General features: G+C 36.5%; 1 protein-coding gene across 13 annotated transcripts in view; it reads right to left on the bottom strand.

Annotated features, from left to right (window-relative positions):
- Positions 1 to 1,101: 1,101 nt before the first annotated feature.
- Positions 1,102 to 22,960, bottom strand: part of FRS2 (fibroblast growth factor receptor substrate 2) — a 119,830-nt gene continuing 97,971 nt past the window's right edge. For 11 of the 13 annotated variants that reach the window (XM_082351663.1, XM_082351671.1, XM_082351673.1 and 8 more), the window contains 6 exons: positions 16,233 to 16,327; positions 10,634 to 10,725; positions 8,918 to 9,104; positions 7,956 to 8,114; positions 7,430 to 7,593; positions 1,102 to 6,279 (listed from right to left, as the gene is read on the bottom strand). In XM_082351663.1, coding sequence (XP_082207789.1) covers positions 5,329 to 6,279; positions 7,430 to 7,593; positions 7,956 to 8,114; positions 8,918 to 9,104; positions 10,634 to 10,699 — 1,527 coding nt within the window. In that variant the 5' untranslated portion in view covers positions 10,700 to 10,725; positions 16,233 to 16,327 and the 3' untranslated portion in view covers positions 1,102 to 5,328. The other 2 variants (XM_082351662.1, XM_082351665.1) reach the window with 2 other exon arrangements.

Here is a 22,960-nt window from a genome sequence, read left to right as displayed (position 1 = left end):
TTGTGCTCATTCATTAAATAAGAATATGTGAATAGTTACTGTCTTCAAAGGAGCTCAAAGGAAAAATACAGAAATAATCCAAAAAAAGGTTTTAATTTCTGAGAACAAACACCTAAGTTTTGCAAGATGTGGTCTCTGTCACATCTTAACCAATTTCTGTGTTCCATGGTCTCTGGTACATAGTAAGCACCCGATCATTTGTGGACTTGTCTATTCCCTTTACTGTTTAAATAAACTCCATCTTGAGCTATACCGAAATAGGCTTTGCAGTGCCACTCAGTGACAAAAAACAGGTCTGAAGTCCCAGCCCTGAGTACTACTAGTTTGAATGACCAAGAAGATAAAAACTGTGAGAGTCTGTCAAATACGTAAAATTTCATTTCATTTTGAACTTTGAAAATGGAGGCAGTGATATGAGACTAAGGAATAAAACCTCTTATCATAAAGTTTCAAGAAATGTGTGAAGTATAAATACAGTGAAACTTTAAATAGGTATCCAACCAAACTTTTATTGGGGTTTTATTGCAATCTACTTTAGGCAATAAGGGGGAAAGTAACCATAAGAACTCCGATCAGATTTTATTCAACAAAGCAGTTTTTCACGAATGCTTAAGGTTAGTGTATAGTCAGCTCAGCTTCCAGTATCAACTTGAGTACCTCGTCATGGAGATTTATGCCAGAATGACAACAGTAAGTCATTGCAAGAAGCTAAATCATCTAAAATTAAACCATATTTTATATATAATTTTTAGGATGGTATACTAATACTCTACAATAAATAAGGATTTTTAAAATGTGTTGCTTAGCCCTTGTTGAACTAAATTCAATTATTAGCTTATTCTTTAAGTACTCCAGTTAATAAAGGTTTGATTGTACTTCAAGAACTGACTTTTCCAAAAATAAAAAATTAGTTCTTATTTGTTAGGACAAAAATTAAGCTTAAAAGCACATTCACACTTGTCCTTAAAAGCACGTTCACATCATATACGCGATAACTTCCTCATGCCTGGAAACATGGCTTATATGGCAAAAAGTCATATGCAAAAAACAACTAGAGGTTAATCATCCCATGTCCACATCCTCCAAAAAGCCACACTTGGCCTCAGTGTAAAAGTTATATTTTATTGCCATGCTACAAAACGTATGAAGTTGGCACTGACAGGGAGAAATAGAGAACAAGGGTGGGGAGGGCTAGAGGGCAAAAGATGTTGTTACATATACAACAAGGTTTAATCAACAGTGGTAAATTTTGCCGATATTAAAAATGCAAACCAAAATTTAAAATGCTGATATGAAACAGCATTAAAATACAATTTATGCATAGTACAGTATCACTTATGTCTTTTATTAGAGAAATATGGAATGCTTATAAATGAAATTAACTATAGGGGGTAAAATTCATATTTCATATACAATTTGGCAATGGTAGTCCCACTGTTAGACAATTTTTTATAAAAGACAAAATTAAAAATCTAATAAGCTACCTTTATACAAAGTTGCTATATTTATGCCTTTACGTAGGAAAAAAACATTTATAATGCAAATTAGGACATACATAATCTTACAATATTATACAATGTAATGAAAATAAAAACATAACACAAAATTTGTCCTTTATAAAATGTGTATTTTGCATTTACCAATGCAAATGTGGCACACTGGTGACTACTGTACTATTAATACCAGTCCGTTTCCATGCTATTATTGTCCAATTGTCATAGAACTGCAATTGTAATGATGCTACAAAAGAATTGTGTTACACCAAAAAAAAAAAAAAAAGAGGACGTAGGGATGGGGAAAAGGGACGTAAAGAACAGGAAAGATAGGGTGCTGGTTTGGGCAGAGTATATTGTGGTATGTCATAAAATATTTGTTAATTTTTCAAGCCAAAAACATTTTCTATACATTCTGTGATTTTGTACCAATGCCTTTATTCAAATTTGGCAAACATCAGGGAAAAGGTAATTTAGTACCATATACCTCACATATCAGAGATTAGAAAGAGAGGCCAATACATCAGTTACTTCTGAATGTTGTCTCTGATGGTATGTCTATTTCAAGGAGATATATATATATGTATATATATATATGTATATACAAATATACATATATATATTTATACACACACACTACACATTGCACAAAACACTTGGACATTATGGGTTAGGAACAGCACAAGAGGAAATGGGATGTATTTTTTAGCTTGTTAAAACCTTTACCTTGAGGCAAAAATATGGTGGCACATTATTGGGAAATTATGAAAACATAAGGCCCCTGTCCCATTTTTAATAGAACATTATTGAGGTACATTTTTATACTTTGCGCCACAGATTTTTTTTTGGTGGGGGGGGGGATACACAAACACTAGCTTGACTCACAACACTGAACTGTGGGGTCAACATTAATATCTGTAAAAACAAAGACTGCTTGGCAAATTTTCTTAAGTCCAAAATGTGATCTATTCTGGATATACTGAGAAGTGAAAAGCTTTTTGCTGAGTCTTCAAAAGTAAAGTGCATATCTCATCACTCCACAGCAGCAGTAAATAAAAGGAACTATTTGCCAATCTTCCTGGAGGGAGGGAAGGCACCATATTTTCATTTTGAAAGGAAGATGAACCTGGGAAATAAAACACACTAAGAAAAAACACATGTAATACCCACATCAGTTTCCAGCCCTGGTCTGGGATAAAAGCTGTTACGATCTACATGGATAAAACAGGATTCTATTAGGGGGAAAGCATATGATCAATGATTATATTTCCAAAACCAAAAAGTGGGATCACATGATCTATCAACAGAACAGAATATCTAAAATTAGGTCTGTCTCAGAAAATCTGAAACATATGGCCACAATTATATCCCAATAAAATATCTCATTCTAAAATGCACCTAGTAATTGGTACAATTCTTCCAGGACAGAGCTTAATGCCCATTACTAGACTACTGCAGAGGACAAATAGTGTTCTACGTTATTTTTAATTAAATAGGAACGCAGGTGATTTCCAGAGACATCTAGAAATTAATACCAGTTGTATACATCTTCCCTAATACTCGTAGTACCTAAAAATCAAATTCTTAACAGACAAATTGGTCCCATTTTCATTTTCAAAGCACACAGTATTGAAAGAATAAACTGCAATGGTTATATTATAGTTGCTTAAAAAATATAAAAACGAATCAGAATCTGGAAGGAAAAATGAAAAGGCTGAGGAAAAGTAAGAAAAGAAAGTATCCAACCTCCAAAATGAGTAAATAGGTCAGCCCTTTTGTTTGGAGGTTAACGTTCTGTCTTGACTGCTTGTTTCGGAGAAAACCATGTGCACTGGTTCCATCATAACTCTTATTCCACATTACAAAAATCATCACATAAATTTGGCACAATTAGCAATATACTCAGAATAAAGCATAAATGGAACAATACATTAAAATGGAAACTGCATACCTATACCACTGCTATCTTTTTAGAGAACAGGGAACACTTTGGTAAGCACCAAATTCACAGAAAAGAAAGAAAATTCTGCTATGCACATAAACCAGTGGCACTAAAAATGATAAAGACATCTTTAATAATTTATTTTCTTTATAATGGTCCCACCCTATTATTTTGCTAATCCATTCACTGTCCTATAATTAGGTCATTTATGGAACAGATTGGATGCTATATGACTGAAACTTTTTCATGCTAAATTAACCTTAGTTACATCTGGTAGATCCAGACCAAAATCTCAAACTTCCTCATATTTAGAGGAGACAGCGACATATTTTGCAAGGTTATCCAACCTTCTTTCCACTCTACCTTCTCTTGTCTTCTCTAGGATTTGGGAAACTGGAAAATTCTTGATTTTCCAAGAGCTAGACATATGGACTCTCATCAGTTTATATAAACTTCAATTCATTTTCAATCCTAAATTATGACACAATGTCATTGCTATAAGACTTCCACTGTACCTGATATGCTGGCAACAATCTTAACATTCTATTAAAATCAAGGGATAATCCAAGATCCAGCTACGAGTGAAAGACAGCAGAGCTGAGGAGCACTACAGTGGGCAAAGTACAATTGCAGCCGTGTGACTGAGGGAATCACTGCTAAAGTGCTGGGAGAGTGCCCACAGAGAAAACACAGTACCTTTAGGGAAATTTGCATGTTAAAAGTAGCTTCCTTTTTTTTTTCTTCTCAGCTGCTTAAGAGATCACCTATGAACACAAGTGAAATTTAAAATTGTGAGAATGCTTTTATCAACTTGAAAAGTAAACGGCATATAAATAAATACTGGACAAGGGCAACCCTGTTATAGAATAACAGTAAGTTCCAAATGAACCTTCAAAACCACAATTTGACAAAAATGCAAACTAAACAACAATGAACACATAATCCAATTTCAAAACTATATACAAACTCAAACATCCTAAATTGAAAAAGACATGAAGCAACAAAATTAGACATCCCAAACACCAAAGGAAAAACTTGAAGGTAAATGGCAATCTAATGGCACAAATGCCTCCAGAAAACAATGTTACTGTTAATAATCTGTAGGACAGAAACTTTCAAGAGATCACGGTTCAGATTTTCAAATGTTTTTGAATAAAGTGACCTGAGACTGATTCTTGAGCCTATGTATAATTCTGACTAAGCTATCTGGGCACGCCTTTCAAATGACACCATGAGATGAGTAAACATAAAATCTCGTCTCTTTCTTGCCTTTCAACACACCAACAGCAAACCACGTTCACGAACGTAGGGCTCTTTCTAGAAATGCTGAAGGCTAAGGAACTGACTGGTACATAGGAGGTGTGGTACTTCTATTTCCATACATATGTCCTGGCTCAAGTCAAAAAGCCTACAATTAATGAAATAAAGGATTCCTCATGTTACATGCTGGAGGTCGGTCACATACCATGAATAGTAAATCTACAAAGAGTACTTTCAAAGCCTAGAGTTATCTGTTAGCAATGCACATTATCAAGAGGCTTTATAATATGCTTTAAATGCCAACCATGACTTAGACGTGAATGATATGCATGAGTCCAGAATCTTAATAAAAATTGACCAGCATGTCACTCACTTCAATTCTCATTTTAAATAGGCACTGTGAAAATGGGAATGCTGCTGTACAGTAATGAGTAGTATAGAATGAAATTAGTGTTCTTTTATGAGTACCTGCTCTACATTTTAATTCCCTTTAAAGAAGCACATGAAATAGTCAGAAAAAAAATTTTTTATCAGTCTATAAAAGGAGTTAGTGTTTAGAAATAAAAATGAAGCACTTGCATCTTCATTTTTTAAAACTTCACAAAGGTGCAAACAATGTAATGGTTTCCGGGCTCACATGGGCAGATCAGTACTATTGTGTCTAGTTTTCCTAGATGTACCATCGTCGCGTGGCAGTGCTTTCTGCAGATTTGACATAGCAGCAGTTCTCTCGATGTCTATCACAGCATACAGCTCTGTGCGTCTGGTAGGGGTCTGTGGAAGGGGAGTGGTAGGCGTTTTTGGAGTCTGAGGGTTGTCAGAGTCACTGCCACCTTCCAAGTCAACCTGTATGTAATTGAGCTGCCTGTGTTCTAAACTTGGGCGTCTGATATCAAAATTAAAGACTGTTGGTGTACAGTCCCGACGCCTCGAATATTCTATTTTGTGAGCACTTGCCGGCACTGTTACATTCTCTGTATTTACATAGTTATGCATTGGATCAAGATTATTATGGTAGCCATTTAGAGATGGGGTCTTTGGTCCTAAATTGTCATCTTCATCCCTACTTAGCTTGCGGGCTTCCCAAACAGGAGGCAAAGATGGTAGATTTTCGTAGTTTAACAATGCAGTTCTTCTCTGAGCTGAGTTGTTGATATTCTGGGTATCTGAGGTACTGGTGGACGGCAGACGACCTCTCCTGAGCCCTGAGGCACTGGGGAGAGATAGCCCATTTAGATTTTCATACACCAGTTTGTTAACAGAGGGCGCGTCTCTTCGTTCATCACTGTCATAGCCAGTGTCCCATTCCGTGTTATTCGCGCCACTTCCGCTGACTTGATCTCTTCCAAGTTGTTCCAGTTTCTCTTTTTCCATTAATTGCTTTTGAACTGGGGTTGGTCCTAAGACAAATTTGACTCCTTCAGGTTCAAGAAGAATCTGAGGGTCCCTGTCCTCAATATTACTTGGTTCTTCTTTTGGTGTGTTGCTTTCAGCATTAGAAACCCTCGCCTCCAATGGGACGTGCACACTTGTGAGGTTTTTCCGTTCTTCTTGTACACCTGTAGTGTTGACATAGGTATGTACCTAAAACAAAATAGGAAAGTGAATCAGTAACTTGCTTTAAAAAAAAAAAAGAACAAAAGAATTTGCCTGACTATATCAATTAATTTTATTAACTTTCTAAGTATATTCTTACTTCAAAGATTTTGTACCTGTTTTTTTACCAACAAAAAGGTTGGGGGGAAGTGGGAGAAATGTAGAAATGTCTTCCTAGCTTGATAAAAGAATAACTACTTCAAAATACATGTGATGGTGAAACATGATAAGCATTCTGTAAAAAAAATTAAAAATCAGGAACAAATGGGGATTATTACTTTGATGTTGTTCTAAAATTCTCATCAATGCATTAAAATCTGATTTAGAAATCGGAAATAACAAGTATTAAAAAGGAAGAGAGAAATTTATCATAATTTATAGATGATCTGACTATATAAGGAGATAGACTCTACTAGATTCAATAAGAGTTCTGTAAAATGCATAGATATAAAATAGATACCAGGAAATTATTGCTACTTAGAAAAGTTCGTGGTATTTTGCGGGGGGGACAATATAAAAATGCTCAGAAGTCTATACATAAAATTTGAAAAACTCAAAAATAAAATTCAAAACTAAGGGAAATTTAATTATAGTAAATAAGAACTCATTTAACAAGTAAAGAACACAAACAAATGGATTTCAAAACAGTAAAAATTTCTTAATGATAAACAACCATATTGTTGACAAAAGATAAGTATAACTAAGTAATACATAGACAATGTTCAACCAGATAACTTCATTCCTAAAATGAAAATAGAATAGTCGGGAATATTAAATTGCTCTGTTAAAACAATGACAACAAAATCTGCCTCATTGCTAGTGTCCACTAACTATAAAAACTGTAACATAAAAAGCTTTCATTGGAGGTTATTGTAACAGAACTGGCCATTGGTTATGTTCGTCTTTATCTATAGATGCACCTCTCCTGTGAACCCACAAACTTACTGTAATGCTGAGTTTCCCTCAACACCTATATATATTTGTGTATATGTCAGCAAATACATGCTATTTCCTCTGAGTCTTCACTACAAAAGTCATATACAAATAGTGACAGCTAAAATTCAAACTAAAACCTTCAAGTGTTAGCACAATAACACTCTAACCTCACACAATATGTTAGACAGTAGGACATGCTTACTTGTTCCTCAGCCACAAGCAAGGGATGTGTAGACTCTTCACCTACTGAAGGCAGGCGTGCACTTCCCACAGAAGGATGTCTGCTTGAAGGATGGGATGAAGCGTCTCCAAATGAGGGGTATCGGGGATATCCATTAGGTAAGTTCTGAGCAGCAAACCCTGGAGCTGAGTTTTTGTTTGTTTATCGGTTTAAGAAAGGATACAGGGGTAGGGCACAGAGAATAAAAATGAATGAGAATACAATCAGCACTGAGAGGTTTAAGGAAGGTGTTTCTGGCAAGACATATGAGAAACCAGAGCAAAACAGCGTACCCCCTCCACTCTAACTTTCCACTCACATTTTAAATAATATGAAACATTTAATGTTTTCATATTTAAAATATTAAAAATGTTTATAATTATAGCTAACAGTTTTTTAAAACTCACAACCACTATACTTACGTTAGCCAATGGTAATTCCTAACAATTTATAGATTAAATAACCATAATCTATAGTTTATAATAGAAGAAGGAAAATGGACACTTACTTGTAGGTGTTCGAGGTGTTCTGGGGACTTCCAATTCTGTCTGATGATTATTCCTTTCAACAACTGGCTCCTCCACTACATTTATACTATTATTCTGCATAATCTCTTGCAACATATTAAATAATTCTTCTGCACGAGCACACTTAAAGGCAAAGATTCCTACAAATACAAACCAGAAGAAAAAAATGGTCACCGCATCTTTAAAAAAGACACAGGAGCACCTGTCGAAGAACAAACTTGTCAAGTAAGCATTCCATGCACCAATAGCAAGAAAATCCTTTAAAATAAATGTCTGATAAATTAATTATATTCCCTGTTTCAAAACATAAACCCAAAAGAAAGTTCACAGAATAATTTTCATTTGTCCATGGGTGATGGCTCAAAATAAGGAAGACAAAAACAAGATTTGCAAACTTACTCTAGTCTGCTTTTTAACAGCAGGGGGAGCCCAACTTACCATTACCAAGGGAATTCTTTACCACTTGACAGGCCCTTGCTCTGTGGTTTACAACCATTACCTTGTTTAGTTATTGGATTACCGCTGCCCTCTGATACAGAAGAAATCTGATGCGACAGAGGTCATGCAACTTGCCCAAGGACTTTCAAGAAGTAGGTAGCAAAAAATAAAACTACGTTCTGTTTGACTCCAAAGTTTAGGTTCTTTCCCCTGAGTTATAACAGTAAAGACACATAGGCAATTTACTGGGACTAATCATTTACTTACTGCAAATCTTAAAGTTAATATGAGCCAAAATTCTGGACATAGAAAACATGCTTAATAAATGCTTGATAAATGAATACATAGTGTACTATGCCTCTTTTTTAAATAATCCACTTATTTGAGAATTTTTTTATTCTGGATAAAAGTAAAACATTAAACATTACATATAGAATAACTGAATTATAGAATGATATTTCAAATATGATAATGTTTGGAGAAAAAAAATAAAGGCTCTACCTACCTTGTCCAGTTTGACACCTTCGACCACTTTCAAAAGAAAAGAGATTCGAATCATAGCCATAGCGTCGGAGGCAGAGGTAGTGCCATTTTACCGAGTCACGTTTGCGAGTGTATAAAATCAGTTCCGTGTCTGTAAGTTCCATTATGCCAGAACCTAACTCATTCCCATCATCATCCACATTAATGACCTGAAAAAGAAAGTTTAATTAGTGCTAACTTAATGCTCCCGCTTGACAGTTATGCACATATTTCACTAATTTGTCAGGAAAATGTACTATTGCTTATTGGTTCAGTTATGGTTCCTTTGTTAGTTCATTCAACAACCAATTGTGTGTTTAGGGCATGGACTATGTAGCAGTGTTAATACCCAGTTCATATCCCCAAAGAACACACATTCCCACTGAGGAGATAAGATATACAAACACGAACAACACCACAAAACTGTAAATGCTTAACTAACAAATGAGTGCAAGAGGCTGCAAAATGCAGGAACTGTGGCGGAGGGTTGTTGGAGAAGCCTTCACATAAGAAGAGGAGGGACTTTAGCTGGGCCTTGGGTATAATTAAATTCAGAGAGGAAATAAAGTTAAGAAGGAGAACTGGTGGGTCAGGAGTTAGGGGGCACATCCTGAAGATGCAGTGCTACAGCAGAGACAAAGAAGGTATGTTTCAGAGAGATCAGGACAGGACTGGCATTGAGTTCATGTAAGGGAAGCCTTTGCACTGCTCAGTTTCAGAAAATGGCCAGAGACTATAAGGAACAGATAACACTTAGGGAGAATTTACTATACCCCTGGGTTGGGCAAAGTGCTTTACTTGTGTTTTTGTCATTTAATACCGATCCTAAACTGCAGGTAATACTATTTTCTCCACTGCACACAAATGAACAAAGACTTAGTGATAATGTAACCTGCCAAAGGTAACAAAGCTATGAAGCAAGAGGGTTGTGACTTACACTTAGGTTTGTGTGATCCAGAGGCTATGATTTACAGCAGAATGAAGTCAGAATATGAGAGATTAATGACTGTGGATGAGTAAGGAATGGAGCACTTAGCATCTAAGTAACAGAACACCACTGAAGTTTTAGAATGATGAAGGAGGAAGATTAATTTGATGTCAACTGCAGGATGGATCACAGAGGTGACTGAAGATAGAGTTCAGTTATGAAATTGTCCAGGCATTAAACAATGACTGGAAGCTGGTGACGGGACTGAAGAGGCACCTATAAAGTGGCATTTTAAAGACAATATTATCAGTAGGTCATTTCAAAGAGGGCTGATGGGACCAAATCCAGGGCCTCTTATCCCTGTGACCAAAGATTGAGTTCTTCAGAGGATGTAACAGTCACTCATTAGTGCTATGTTTTCCTGACGGAGAGACAAGATTTAGGCACTCATATCCATGATTGGTGATGTCGAAAGGTAAAAATAAATGTAAATGTCTTCCAAGTTAAAAAAAAAAAAGACAGTATTATCAGAATTGTGTGGCTCTAACTGGATATGGAAGACCAAAGGAAAAGGAAAAGAGGATTTCACACTGTCAGTAAGAAAATGTTGTCATCATTTGTTAAAACAAGAAAAGGCAGAATGGACAGAAAGGAAAATAAAAGGGTCTGAAGACAAAAGTGAGGAAATAATAAGACATGTTAATTAAGTGAAGTAAAAGAAGAGCATCCAGATAGACAGTGAGAGCTACATCTCAACCAGTTTTTACTGACCTTAAACTTGTTCCGATGGTTATCTGGGACAGTGTCTTTATCTGGACAGCTACAACAGCTACCCATGGCTTCTTCAGAAGACCATGTGAGCACTACATGAAAGATAATTTGCAAAAAATTATTAGATGTAAGATACAAAAGTCATAAAACAGAAAAAGACACTAGAAATCATCTAACATAAGCCCTACGTTATTTTGATGAGGAAAATTAAGCCTAAGGAAGTAAATGGCTAGAGCTAGATTTCACACAACTAGCTGGAGAATTTTGCTCAGCAACAAGAAGAATAATTCTGTGAGGGAGACTTCACAGAAATCTCAAATTTAATTTGCAAAGGTTCGCCTATTTTAAAATTATCTAAAAGAAACCAATTTAAGTTCTCATACATGACACTATTAAAGTCATTCATGGAATTAACCCTTTATGGCTTATTAGGAATTTCAGTCCATCTTTATTAATAAATTTCCAAAAGGATGCTAGACTTCTGGCTTGGCAAGTATTTTGATTCATACCATGCATTGTTGTATTCTTTATGTATCGCACCAGACAAAATTGGTTAATAAGACTCAAAAACAAATCTGGAATAGTTAAGAGAGAAAGACAACTCAAAATTCAAGCTGTAACTTAACACAGAGAATACTGGCAAAACTGAAAGAGTGTGTCTATCTAATCCTTTCCCACAGAAGGTTAGAGATAAGTGGTTACAGTGACATTAAGTGTTCAAGAATACTGCAAGTGAACAAAGGAAAAATTCAAAACTTCACTTACAAACAAGGGAAAGAATGAGAATGGATGTGACAGTATTTGAAAAAAGGGGAAAAGAAGGAAGCGTAAGAAGCTGCTAAACATTAAAAACATAAATCTGATTAAAATTTGCCTAAAATTCTTCAGCAGATCTTCACTACCTTCAGGAAAAAATGCAAAGCTCATCAGTATGACACATGGTCCTTCACAATCTGGTCTCTGTCTACAAATCCAGTCTAACCTCTTCCCTCCTCTTTGCTTCAAGTCCTACCCAGCCATACTAAACAGTTTCCCCAGAGCATCTTGTTCTCTCACACCCTTCCATGCTGCTCCTTTCTCAAGGTTCAACTTCAGAGTACAGTGCCTTCAGAAAGCCTTCTCTGACTCCTACCTACTGGGCAAGTTATATTCCTTATGTACCCCTAAAGCACCCTGAGCTTTCCAGTATCACAGCATCTTTCACACTGTTTACTCAGTAGAAATTGTGATAGACTGTTTACTTATCTATCTACTTCCCTCCACTTTGAGCTCCTTCCCAGCAGGGATGGACTTTATTCATTCTTGCATTCCCTGTGCCTAACACAATACCTAGCACACAGGAGGTGCTCTAAGTCTCTTGTGAGCTGAATGAACTGCACTAAAGGAAGATAAAGAATGCTGGCAGGTGTAAGAATTAAGCAGATGAAAAAGGATACTAGTATATACACCAAAAGAAGTGATAAGTAAAATAGTGAAGTTAAATTAAGACTCATATTTGGTGGTGTCCTCGCACTGGTGAGAATGGCCATCATTAAAAAGCCTACAAATAATAAATGCTGAAGAGGGTGTGGAGAAAAGGGGACCCTACTACACTGTTGGGAACATAACTTGGTGCAGCCACTATGGTAAACAGTATGGAAGTTCCTTAAAAAACTAAAAAGAGAATTGCCATAAGATCCAGCAATCCCACTCCTGGGCATATATCCAGAGAAAACTCTACTTTGAAAAGATACATGTACCACAATGTTCATAGCAGCACTATTTACAACAGCCAAGACACAGAAGCAACCTAAATGTCCATTGACAGATGAATGGATAAAGAAGATGTGGTATATATACATATACAATGGAATACTACTCAGCCATAAAAAAGAATGAAATAATGCCATTTGCAGCGACATGGATGGATCTAGAGATTATCACACTAAATGAGGTAAGTCAGACAGAGAAAGATAAATACCACATGGTATCACTTATATGTGGAATCTAAAATATGATACAAATGAACTTATTTACAGAACAGAAACAGACTCACAGACATAGAAAACAAACTTATCGTTACCAAAGGGGAAAAGGGGTGGGGGAGGGATAAATTAGGAGTTTGGGATTAGCAGATACACACTACTATAAATAGAATAGATAAACATCAAGGTTCTGCTGTTTAGCACAGGGAACTATATTCAATATCTTGTAATAAAACATAATGGAAAAGAATATGAAAAATTATATATATATATACATATATAACTGAATCACTTTGCTGTACACCACAAACTAACACAACATTGTAAATCAACTATACTTCAATTAAAAATGTAAATAAATAAATTTATATAGGGAAAATGTGTGATGACATAAGGATAAATAAAATCTTGTTACATAAAAGAAAAAAAAAAGATTCATATTTGGTGTCTTAATATGCCAGTTAAGTATAATGGTATAAAGATGACTAAGTCACAGGATGTACCTCTGAAGAGCCATGAGTCTAAAGGGAAAGACAGAGATGTCAACAGATAATGCATTATGATAAACCTCATATTAGAATATAAGAAGAGTACCATGGGCACAGAGAAAGAAGCAACGAACTTTCTGGGTTAGGAAGGGCAGGAAGCACCATTTGAGCTGGTACTTTAAAAGGTGAGCAGAAACAGTGTGCTAGGCAAAAAACAGAAATAGGCACTTGAGACAAGATAAAAAATTAGGTGCAAAGATAAAAGTCATGAAAGGTGGCACTGTATTCAGGAGAAAGTGAGGCATCTAGTACGACTAGAGTGCAGGGTAGGCTGTAACACAAGCATGAGCCAAACCATAAAGCATCCTGAACAACAACCTAGGGATCTGGGACTCCAATTAACTTGAAGCTAGCCTGCCTCCAATGTCCCTGTAGTCAAATGGACATGACTCTATCATGGTACTTATCACATTTCTACTGTAATGTTGACCTGTCTCACCGCCCACTTCACTGTGATCTCCAAGAAGATAGGAACCGTGTTTTCTGAATTTTCTAGGGCACTAAGCATACTGTTTGACATAGCAGATATTCAATAAATGTTTAATTTTTAAAAATTAGTTAAGTGTTTAATAAATTAGAAGATGAGAAGGTGGCCAAAAGAATATTTCAAAAAAAAATTTAAAGCAGACAGATAATTGATAGAAACAAAAAAACAAAAAGTCTTCTTGAAATTGCTTATCCAGCCTCACCACTGAATACAAAGAGCTAAATGATGATTACAGTGTGGCTTTTGCCTGAAAAAATAATGCCTCAAGTAAATATTTTTCAACTATTTCTCAAAAGAAGTAGAAAAAGCATTCTTCCACTTGACATCTTCACAGGCTACCTGTTAAGGCAGCACCTCCGATTTTGTCAGGGATATATGAATGGTGGTACAACCTACTTGGGGACTCTATTCACATTGAATGCTTCAGTTCAGTACAAAAATAGTTAATGAAAAGCCTACCATGTGACATGAAATCCTTGTATGCCACTCCAAAGAGAATGAATTTCATCCTACACAAAGTGAAAAGCCACTGAAGTATTTTAAGCAGGAAAGTGAGGTGGTCAGGAATTCATTTTAGATACTTCCATCTGCAGGGTAATTTTAAGTGGGAGTTTAGCTCAGAGGAAGGGAAGCCAGTGAGAGACTACTGAAAAATGGAATATGCCAAAGACTTAAAACCGAGCAGCAATAGTAGGTATAAAGATGAAAATAATGAATTTAAAAAATACTTAGGAAAACAAGTCTGCAGCACTGAGTGTCTGGCTAGGTATACAGGAAGTAAGAGGCAGTTTTCAGGGCGGCAGATGAAGGGTGCTGGTTCCATTACCTGAAACAGGAAAAACTTTCTCAGGTCTTCAAGAGGAAGTGATGGTGGTTAGTTCAGTTTTAGACATGTTAAATTGAGATTCCAGAGAACAACCAAACAAAGACTTGCAATAGAGAGGTAAGTACATCAGAATGGGTTTGAGGAAAGAGGTAAAACATTGGGACACATGGTATTTGAAACTATAAAACAGAAGACCCTGATCAAGGACAGTATAAAGAGCAGTCTGCAGTTAAAATTCTAGGGAACACAAATGTGCAAATATTGGAGTAGAGAAAAACAAGTGAAGGAGAAGAAAAACAATCAGAATACTACAAACTAAGAAATGAAAGTGTCAAGAAGGAAGGTTCTATCCATAGTGGAGTGTTAGGTAGAGGCAAAGCCATTCAGCAGTGAGCAAATGGAAGATAAGGAAGTAGTCCTCCAAAGAATAGAAAAGGCTCTTTCAAGAACACAGTTGGAAAGGAAAGCCTAAAGTGATAGGGTATGGTTGGACATGGTTTCAAAATAAAATATGTTTCTTGAGTTATTTATTGTTTTAAGATGACACAGATTTATGCAGGTTAGTAATCAGTATGTCAGTAAAGGTTAAAGAATATAGGAAAAAACAAAGGACATAGACGGCTACAGGATGGATCAAGACGGAGCGGGGAGGCTAGAGAAGATGAGTTCCGGGGCCCAGACTGAGAAGTCTGCCCAGAGAGAAAGGAGTGCCTTGTCCTCTGAGGAAAGAGGGCAGAAAATAAGGATGGGTGGAACAAAGTAGAGAAGCTGAAATAGATAACATCTATCATCCTAAATTTCTTTTGTAAAATAGAAGGCAAGTTTGCACAATGAAGGACTTGAGGGTTATTCTCTGAGAAGCTACCCAAGAAAGGTAGCAGGATTATTAAGTAGGCTATGCTGAGACTTAGCAGAAGCTGGAGAGGAAGATTATGCTATTTTTCTAGCTGTACTCAGCAGTCCAGAGGGTAGACAGTTCAACTGACCCAGGGTCAGAAGGTAAAAGGACAAGGAAATTAAATGATATTGGCAATATAGGGGTTTGAAGTGATGGGCCATCAGGTCTGCTCAGGAAAGAAGCAAGAAAGAAGAGGGCTGATGAAATGGAAGAAAACGGAGAGAGGCAAAAAGGAACAGGAGGCCTCAGTAAGGCTGAAGAATAGGCTTAGTACGAGTGAGGCTGTGAAACAGCTGGGACTACAGGCAGTTGTAGTCAATTTTCCAGCACAGAAGGAGATTTTTAATGTGGAGTTTTCACCCACATCTCTGACTCCTCCTCCTGAAGCATGAATTCCCAGGCAGGAGGAAAGGCAAGACACTAGATAGTCTGCATTTATGACAATCAGATTAATACCTGGAGAGCGTCTGAGTTATGTAACACCCAATAATATGCACGAATACCTGTAAACACTTGATGAGAAACCACGTGATCTCATCATCTTACCCAGTCAAGTTTATAACTCAGCAGAAACACAAAAAGACATACTATACTCCCTCAAGAAAGCCACACAGGAAAGTAATAAGGGTATATGCAAGAACAAAAGGTAGCTTCTGTTTGGGAAGATCAACATTGCAACAACTGTGCTGGATATTTTAAATTAGTAAACACTGTCATGTTTAATTAAAGCCAATTGTCCTTATTTTTGGGGAGTGGGAGGTGACAACATATCAGGAGGCAAAATAACTGCATTCAAGAAAACATTATTAAAATCTCTAGTTTAAAAAATGTAATTTGTGGACTTAATGATTTTTTTAAAAGTAAAATTCAACTTACCTAGATCTGGCCATTAATATTCTTAGCCTCTGCTGCAGCATCAGGAGTTTAATCATACTTCAAAACACCATGTTTTCTTTGTTTGCTGACTTAACCTACAATTAGCAAGAAAAAGTCAAGAATTTGTTATTTCTTTAAAAAGAGTTTTCCTTATGAGACTTCTGGCAGCACTGTTAGTTCAGTCAATCTATTTAAACAAACTAAAAAGACTGAATTTTTGATTAAAATATATATAATTTATAAGATCTATTCTAAAAATTAATATAATGTGTACACGGTACCATCAACACAGCCTTTTCAAAAGAAAAGTAAAAATGCAGTAGCTTACGTTCCATGATGTTTGGATATCAGGACCTTTAGAAGCCATTGATTTTAGCTTCTCCACGACAGCTATGACGTTAGACAACACACTTCTCAATACTTATCTCCACAGCCATAAAATGAGAGGTTAGACTAAACTACCTCCAAGGTTCCTTTCCAGCTCTAAAACCCCATTTTAGCCAAGGGCAGGCTAATTCTCCATATCCAGTCACATATCTTAAACCTCACTGTCCCTCCTGCCAAAGAGTTAACTCTCTTTAGAATCCACCTTCTGTATCTTCTAATCCACAAGACACCCCCAGAATCAAATCAGAAGGGTCAGTCATCAGAAAACAGTATGAACAAGCATGCCATAGAGTCACAGGATAATGATATAAATTACAGCAATAAATTACAATCTAGAGTTTTAAGAGATTTCAATATACTTCTGAAAATTTTCTGGTTAATTTATTCACTTTTTACAACACAGAAGAAAAAATCAAATTCACTCAAGCACAAGCACGAGCATTTACTAAATAGCTATACTACAGTAGGCATGTTAGGGGTTTTACAAAGAGTCTCATTTTATTTTTTTATTTTATTTTTTAATGAAATGAATTTCTTTTATTGAGAAAAAAAGAGACAGTAATAAAGGCTGTATGAGTGGTGCCAACCAAAAAACTTAAGGAGTGCTGAGAAAGTCAGAGCAGTTTTTTTTTTTTTTTTTAGTTTTTTGAATTTTTTTTTTAATTTTTGAATTTTATTTTTTTGTACAGCAGGTTCTTATTAGTCATCAATTTTATACACATCAGTGTATACATGTCAATCCCAATCGCCCAATTCATCCCACCACCACCACCACCCCCCCACCACTTTCCTCCCTTGGTGTCCATAAGTTTGTTCTCTACATCTGTGTCTCTATTTCTGCCCTGCAAACTGGTTCATCTGTACCGTTTTTCTAGGTTCCACATATATGCGTTAATATATGATATTTGTTTTTCTCTTTCTGACTTACTTCACTCGTATGACACTCTTGAGATACATCCACGTCTCAACAAATGCCCAATTTCGTTCCATTTTATGGCTGAGTAATATTCCATTGTATATATGTACCACAACTTCTTTACCCATTCATCTGTTGATGGGCATTTACGTTGCTTCCATGACCTGGCTACTGTAAATAGTGCTGCAATGAACATTGGGGTGCATGTGTCTTTTTGAATTATGGTTTTCTCTGGGTATATGCCCAGTAGTGGGATTGCTGGATCATATGGTAATTCTATTTCTAGTTTTTTAAGGAACCTCCATATTGTTCTCCATAGTGGCTGTATTGATTTACATTCCCACCAACAGTGCAAGGGGGTTCCCTTTTCTCCACACCCTCTCCAGCATTTGTTGTTTATAGACTTTCTGATGATGCCTATTCTAACTGATGTGAGGTGATAGTTTTGATTTGCATTTCTCTAATCATTAGTGATGTTGAGCAGCTTTTCATGTGCTTCTTGGCCATCTCTATGTCTTCTTTGGAGAAATGTCTATTTAGGTCTTCTGCCCATTTTTGGATTGGGTTGTTTCTTTTTTTAATATTGAGCTGCATGAACTGTTTATATATTTTGGAGATTAATCCTTTGTCTGTTGATTCACCAGCAAATATTTTCTCCCATTCTGAGGGTTGTCTTTTTGTCTTGTTTATGGTTTCCTTTGCTGTGCAAAAGCTTTGAAGTTTCATTAGGTCCCATTTGTTTATTTTTGTTTTTATTTCCATTACTCTAGGAGGTGGATCAAAAAAGATCTTGCTGTGATTTATGTCAAAGAGTGTTCTTCCTATGCTTTCCTGTAAGAGTTTTATAGTGTCCGGTCTTACATTTAGGTCTCTAATCCGTTTTGAGTTTATTTTTGTGTATGGTGTTAGGGAGTGTTCTAATTTCATTCTTTTACATGTAGCTGTCCAGTTTTCCCAGCACCACTTACTGAAGAGACTGTCTTTTCTCCATTGTATATCCTTGGCTCCTTTGTCATAGATTAGTTGACCATAGGTGCGTGGGTTTATCTCTGGGCTTTCTATCTTGTTCCATTGATCTATGTTTCTGTTTTTGTGCCAGTACCATATTGTCTTGATTACTGTAGCTTTATAGTATAGTCTTAAGTCAGGGAGTCTGATTCCTCCAGCTCCATTTTTTCCCCTCAAGACTGCTTTGGCTATTCGGGGTCTTTTGTGTCTCCATACAAATTTTAAGATTTTTTGTTCTAGTTCCATAAAAAATGCCATTGGTAATTTGATAGGGATTGCATTGAATCTGTAGATTGCTTTGGGTGGTATAGTCATTTTCACAATGTTGATTCTTCCAATCCAAGAACATGGTATATCTCTCCATCTGTTGGTATCATCTTTTATTTCTTTCATCAGTGCCTTATAGTTTTCTGCATACAGATCTTTTGTCTCCCTAGGTAGGCTTATTCCTAGGTATTCTATTCTTTTTGTTGCAGTGGTAAATGGGAGTGTTTCCTTAATTTCCCTTTCAGATTTTTCATCATCAGTGTATAGGAATGCAAGAGATTTCTGCGCATTAACTTTGTATCCTACAACTTTACCAAATTCATTGATTAGCTCTAGCAGTTTTCTGGTGGCATCTTTAGGATTCTCTATGTATAGTATCATGTCATCTGCAAACAATGACAGTTTTACTTCTTCTTTTGCAATTTGTATTCCTTTTATTTGTTTTTCTTCTCTGATTGCCATGGCTAGGACTTCCAAAACTGTGTTGAATAATAGTGGCGAGATTGGACATCCTTGTCTTGTTCCTGATCTTAGAGGAAATGCTTTCAGTTTTTCACCATTGAGAATGATGTTTGCTGTGGGTTTGTCATATATGGCCTTTATTATGTTGAGGTACGTTCCCTCTATGCCCATTTTCTGGACAGTTTTTATCATAAATGGGTGTTGAATTTTGTCAAAAGCTTCTTCTGCATCTATTGAGATGATCATATGGTTTTTATTCTTCAATTTGTTAATATGCTGTATCACATTGATTGATTTGCGTATATTGAAGAATCCTTGCATCCCTGGGATAAATCCCACTTGATCATGGTGTATGATCCTTTTAATGTGTTGTTGGATTCTGTTTGCTAGTATTTTGTTGAGGATTTTTGCATCTATATTCAGCAGTGATATTGGTCTGTAATTTTCTTTTTTTGTAGTATCTTTGTCTGGTTTTGGTATCAGGGTGATGGTGGCCTCATAGAATGAGTTTGGGAGTGTTCCTTCCTCTGCAATTTTTTGGAAGTTTGAGAAGGATGGGTGTTAGCTCTTCTCTAAATGTTTGATAGAATTCACCTATGAGGTTATCTGGTCCTGGACTTTTGTTTGTTGGGAGATTTTTAATCACAGTTTCAATTTCATTACTTGTGATTGGTCTGTTCATATTTTCTATTTCTTCCTGGTTCAGTCTTGGAAGGTTATACCTTTCTAAGAATTTGTCCATTTCTTCCAGGTTGTCCATTTTATTGGCATAGAGTTGCTTGTAGTAGTCTCTTAGAATGCTTTGTATTTCTGCGGTGTCTGTTGTAGCTTCTCCTTTTTCATTTCTAATTGTATTGATTTGGGTCCTCTCCCTCTTTTTCTTGATGAGTCTGGCTAATAGTTTATCAATTTTGTTTATCTTCTTAAAGAACCAGCTTTTAGTTTTATTGATCTTTGCTACTGTTTTTTTCCTTCTATGTCACTTATTTCTGCTCTCATCTTTATGATTTCTTTCCTCCTACTGACTTTGGGTTTTCTTTGTTCTTCTTTGTCTAGTTCCTGTAGGTGTAAGGTTACATTGTTTATTTGAGATTTTTCTTGTTTCTTGAGGTAGGCTTGTATAGCTATAAACTTCCCTCTTAGAACTGCTTTTTTTTTTTTTAAGGTTGACTACTTTTTTAAAAAATTATTTATTTATTTATTTATTCATTCATTTATGGCTGTGTTGGGTCTTCGTTTCTGTGCGAGGGCTTTCTCTAGTTGCGGCAAGTGGGGGCCACTCTTCATCGTGGTGCGCAGGCCTCTCACTGTAGCGGCCTCTCTTGTTGCGGAGCACAGGCTCCAGACGTGCAGGCTCAGCAATTGTGGCTCATGGGCCTAGTCGCTCCGCGGCATGTGGGATCCTCCCAGACCAGGGCTCGAACCCGTGTCCCCTGCATTGGCAGGCAGATTCTCAACCACTGCGCCACAAGGGAAGCCCAGAACTGCTTTTGCTGCATCCCATAGGTTTTGGATTGTCGTGTTTTCATTGTCATTTGTCTCTGGGTATTTTTTGATTTCCTCTTTGATTTCTTCAGTGATCTCTTGGTTATTTAGTAACGTATTGTTCAGCCTCCATGTGTTTGTGTTTTTTACATTTTTTCCCCTGTAATTCATTTCTAATCTCATAGCATTGTGGTCAGAAAAGATGCTTGATATGATTTCAATTTTCTTAAATTTACTGAGGCTTCATTTGTGACCCAAGATGTGATCTATCCTGGAGAATGTTCCATGCGCACTTGAGAAGAAAGTGTAATCTGCTGTTTTTGGATGGAATGTCCTATAAATATCAATTAAATCTATCTGGTCTATTGTGTCATTTAAAGCTTCTGTTTCCTTATTTATTTTCATTTTGGATGATGTGTCCATTGGTGTAAGTGAGGTGTTAAAGTCTCCCACTATTACTGTGTTACTGTCAATTTCCTCTTTTATAGCTGTTAGCAGTTGCCTTATGTATTGAGGTGCTCCTATGTTGGGTGCATATATATTTATAATTGTTATATCTTCTTCTTGCATTGATCCCTTGATCATTATGTAGTGTCCATCCTTGTCTCTTGTAACATTCTTTATTTTAAGGTCTATTTTATCTGGTATGACTATTGCTACTCCAGCTTTCTTTTGATTTCCATTTGCATGGAATATCTTTTTCCATCCCCTCACTTTCAGTCTGAATGTGTCCCTAGGTCTGAAGTGGGTCTCCTGTAGACAGCATATAGATGGGTCTTGTTTTTATATCCATTCAGCAAGCCTGTGTCTTTTGGTTGGAGCATTTAATCCATTCACGTTTAAGGTAATTATCGATATGTATGTTCCTATGACCATTTTCTTAATTGTTTTGGGTTTGTTTTTGTAGGTCCTTTTCTTCTCTTGTGTTTCCCACTTAGAGAAGTTCCTTTAGCATTTGTTGTAGAGCTGGTTTGGTGGTGCTGAATTCTCTTAGCTTTTGCTTGTCTGTAAAGCTTTTGATTTCTCCATCGAATCTGAATGAGATTCTTGCCAGGTAATCTTGGTTGTACGTTCTTCCCTTTCATCACTTTAAGTATATCATGCCACTCCCTTCTGGCTTGTGGAGTTTCTGCTGAGAAATCAGCTGTTAACCTTATGGGAGTTCCCTTGTATGTTATTTGTCGTTTTTCCCTTGCTGCTTTCAATAATTTTTCTTTGTCTTTAATTTTTGCCAATTTACTATGTGTCTTGTCATATTTCTCCTTGGGTTTATCCTGTATGGGACTCTCTGCGCTTCCTGGACTTGGGTGGCTATTTCCTTTCCCATGTTAGGGAATTTTTCGACTCCAGTCTCTTCAAATATTTTCTCGGGTCCTTTCTCTCTGTCTTCTCCTTCTGGGACCCCTATAATGTGAATGTTGTTGCGTTTAATGTTGTCCCAGAGGTCTCTTAGGCTGTCTTCATTTCTTTTCATTCTTTTTTCTTTATTCTGTTCCGCAGCAGTGAATTCCACCATTCTGTCTTCCAGGTCACTTATTCGTTCTTCTGCCTCAGTTATTCTGCTATTGATTCCTTCTAGTGTAGTTTTCATTTCAGTTATTCTATTCATCTCTGTTTGTTTGTTCTTTAATTCTTCTAGGTCTTTGTTAAACACTTCTTGCATCTTCTTGATCTTAGCCTCCACTGTTTTTCCAAGGTCCTGGATCATCTTCACTATCATTATTCTGAATTCTTTTTCTGGAAGGTTGCCTATCTCCACTTCATTTAGTTGTTTTTCTGGGGTTTTATCTTGTTCCTTCATCTGGTACATAGCCCTCTGCCTTTTCATCTTGTCTCTCTTTCTCTGAATGTGATTCTTGTTCCACAGGCTGCAGGACTGTAGTTCTTCTTGCTTCTGCTGTCTGCCCTCCAAATAGTCTCATTTTAATCTATATATTAACTTGAGTTAACAAATATGATTGATACCCAAAATGAACATTTCCAAAACCGTGAACCAACACACAAACAAAATTTTTCGTTCTGGACTTATAACCTGTATATAAAATCAGCGGTTCAGCCAGGTGTTTGCTTACACCCCTTGTGAGCTGCTGCTACACCCCATATTAGGGTGGGCAGCAACCCACTGCCTTTTCCTTAGCTCAGCTTTTTTTTTCTCCAGAAGCTTAACATACATCATGCTTTGCCTCTGGCTTATAAAACTGTC

The sequence above is a fragment of the Balaenoptera borealis genome (genome assembly GCF_965194805.1).
Source record: "Balaenoptera borealis genome assembly, chromosome: 13".
NCBI lineage: Eukaryota > Metazoa > Chordata > Mammalia > Artiodactyla > Balaenopteridae > Balaenoptera > Balaenoptera borealis.
The sequence above is the reverse complement of the archived record's forward strand: the minus strand, read 5'-3'. Positions and strand labels throughout refer to the sequence as shown.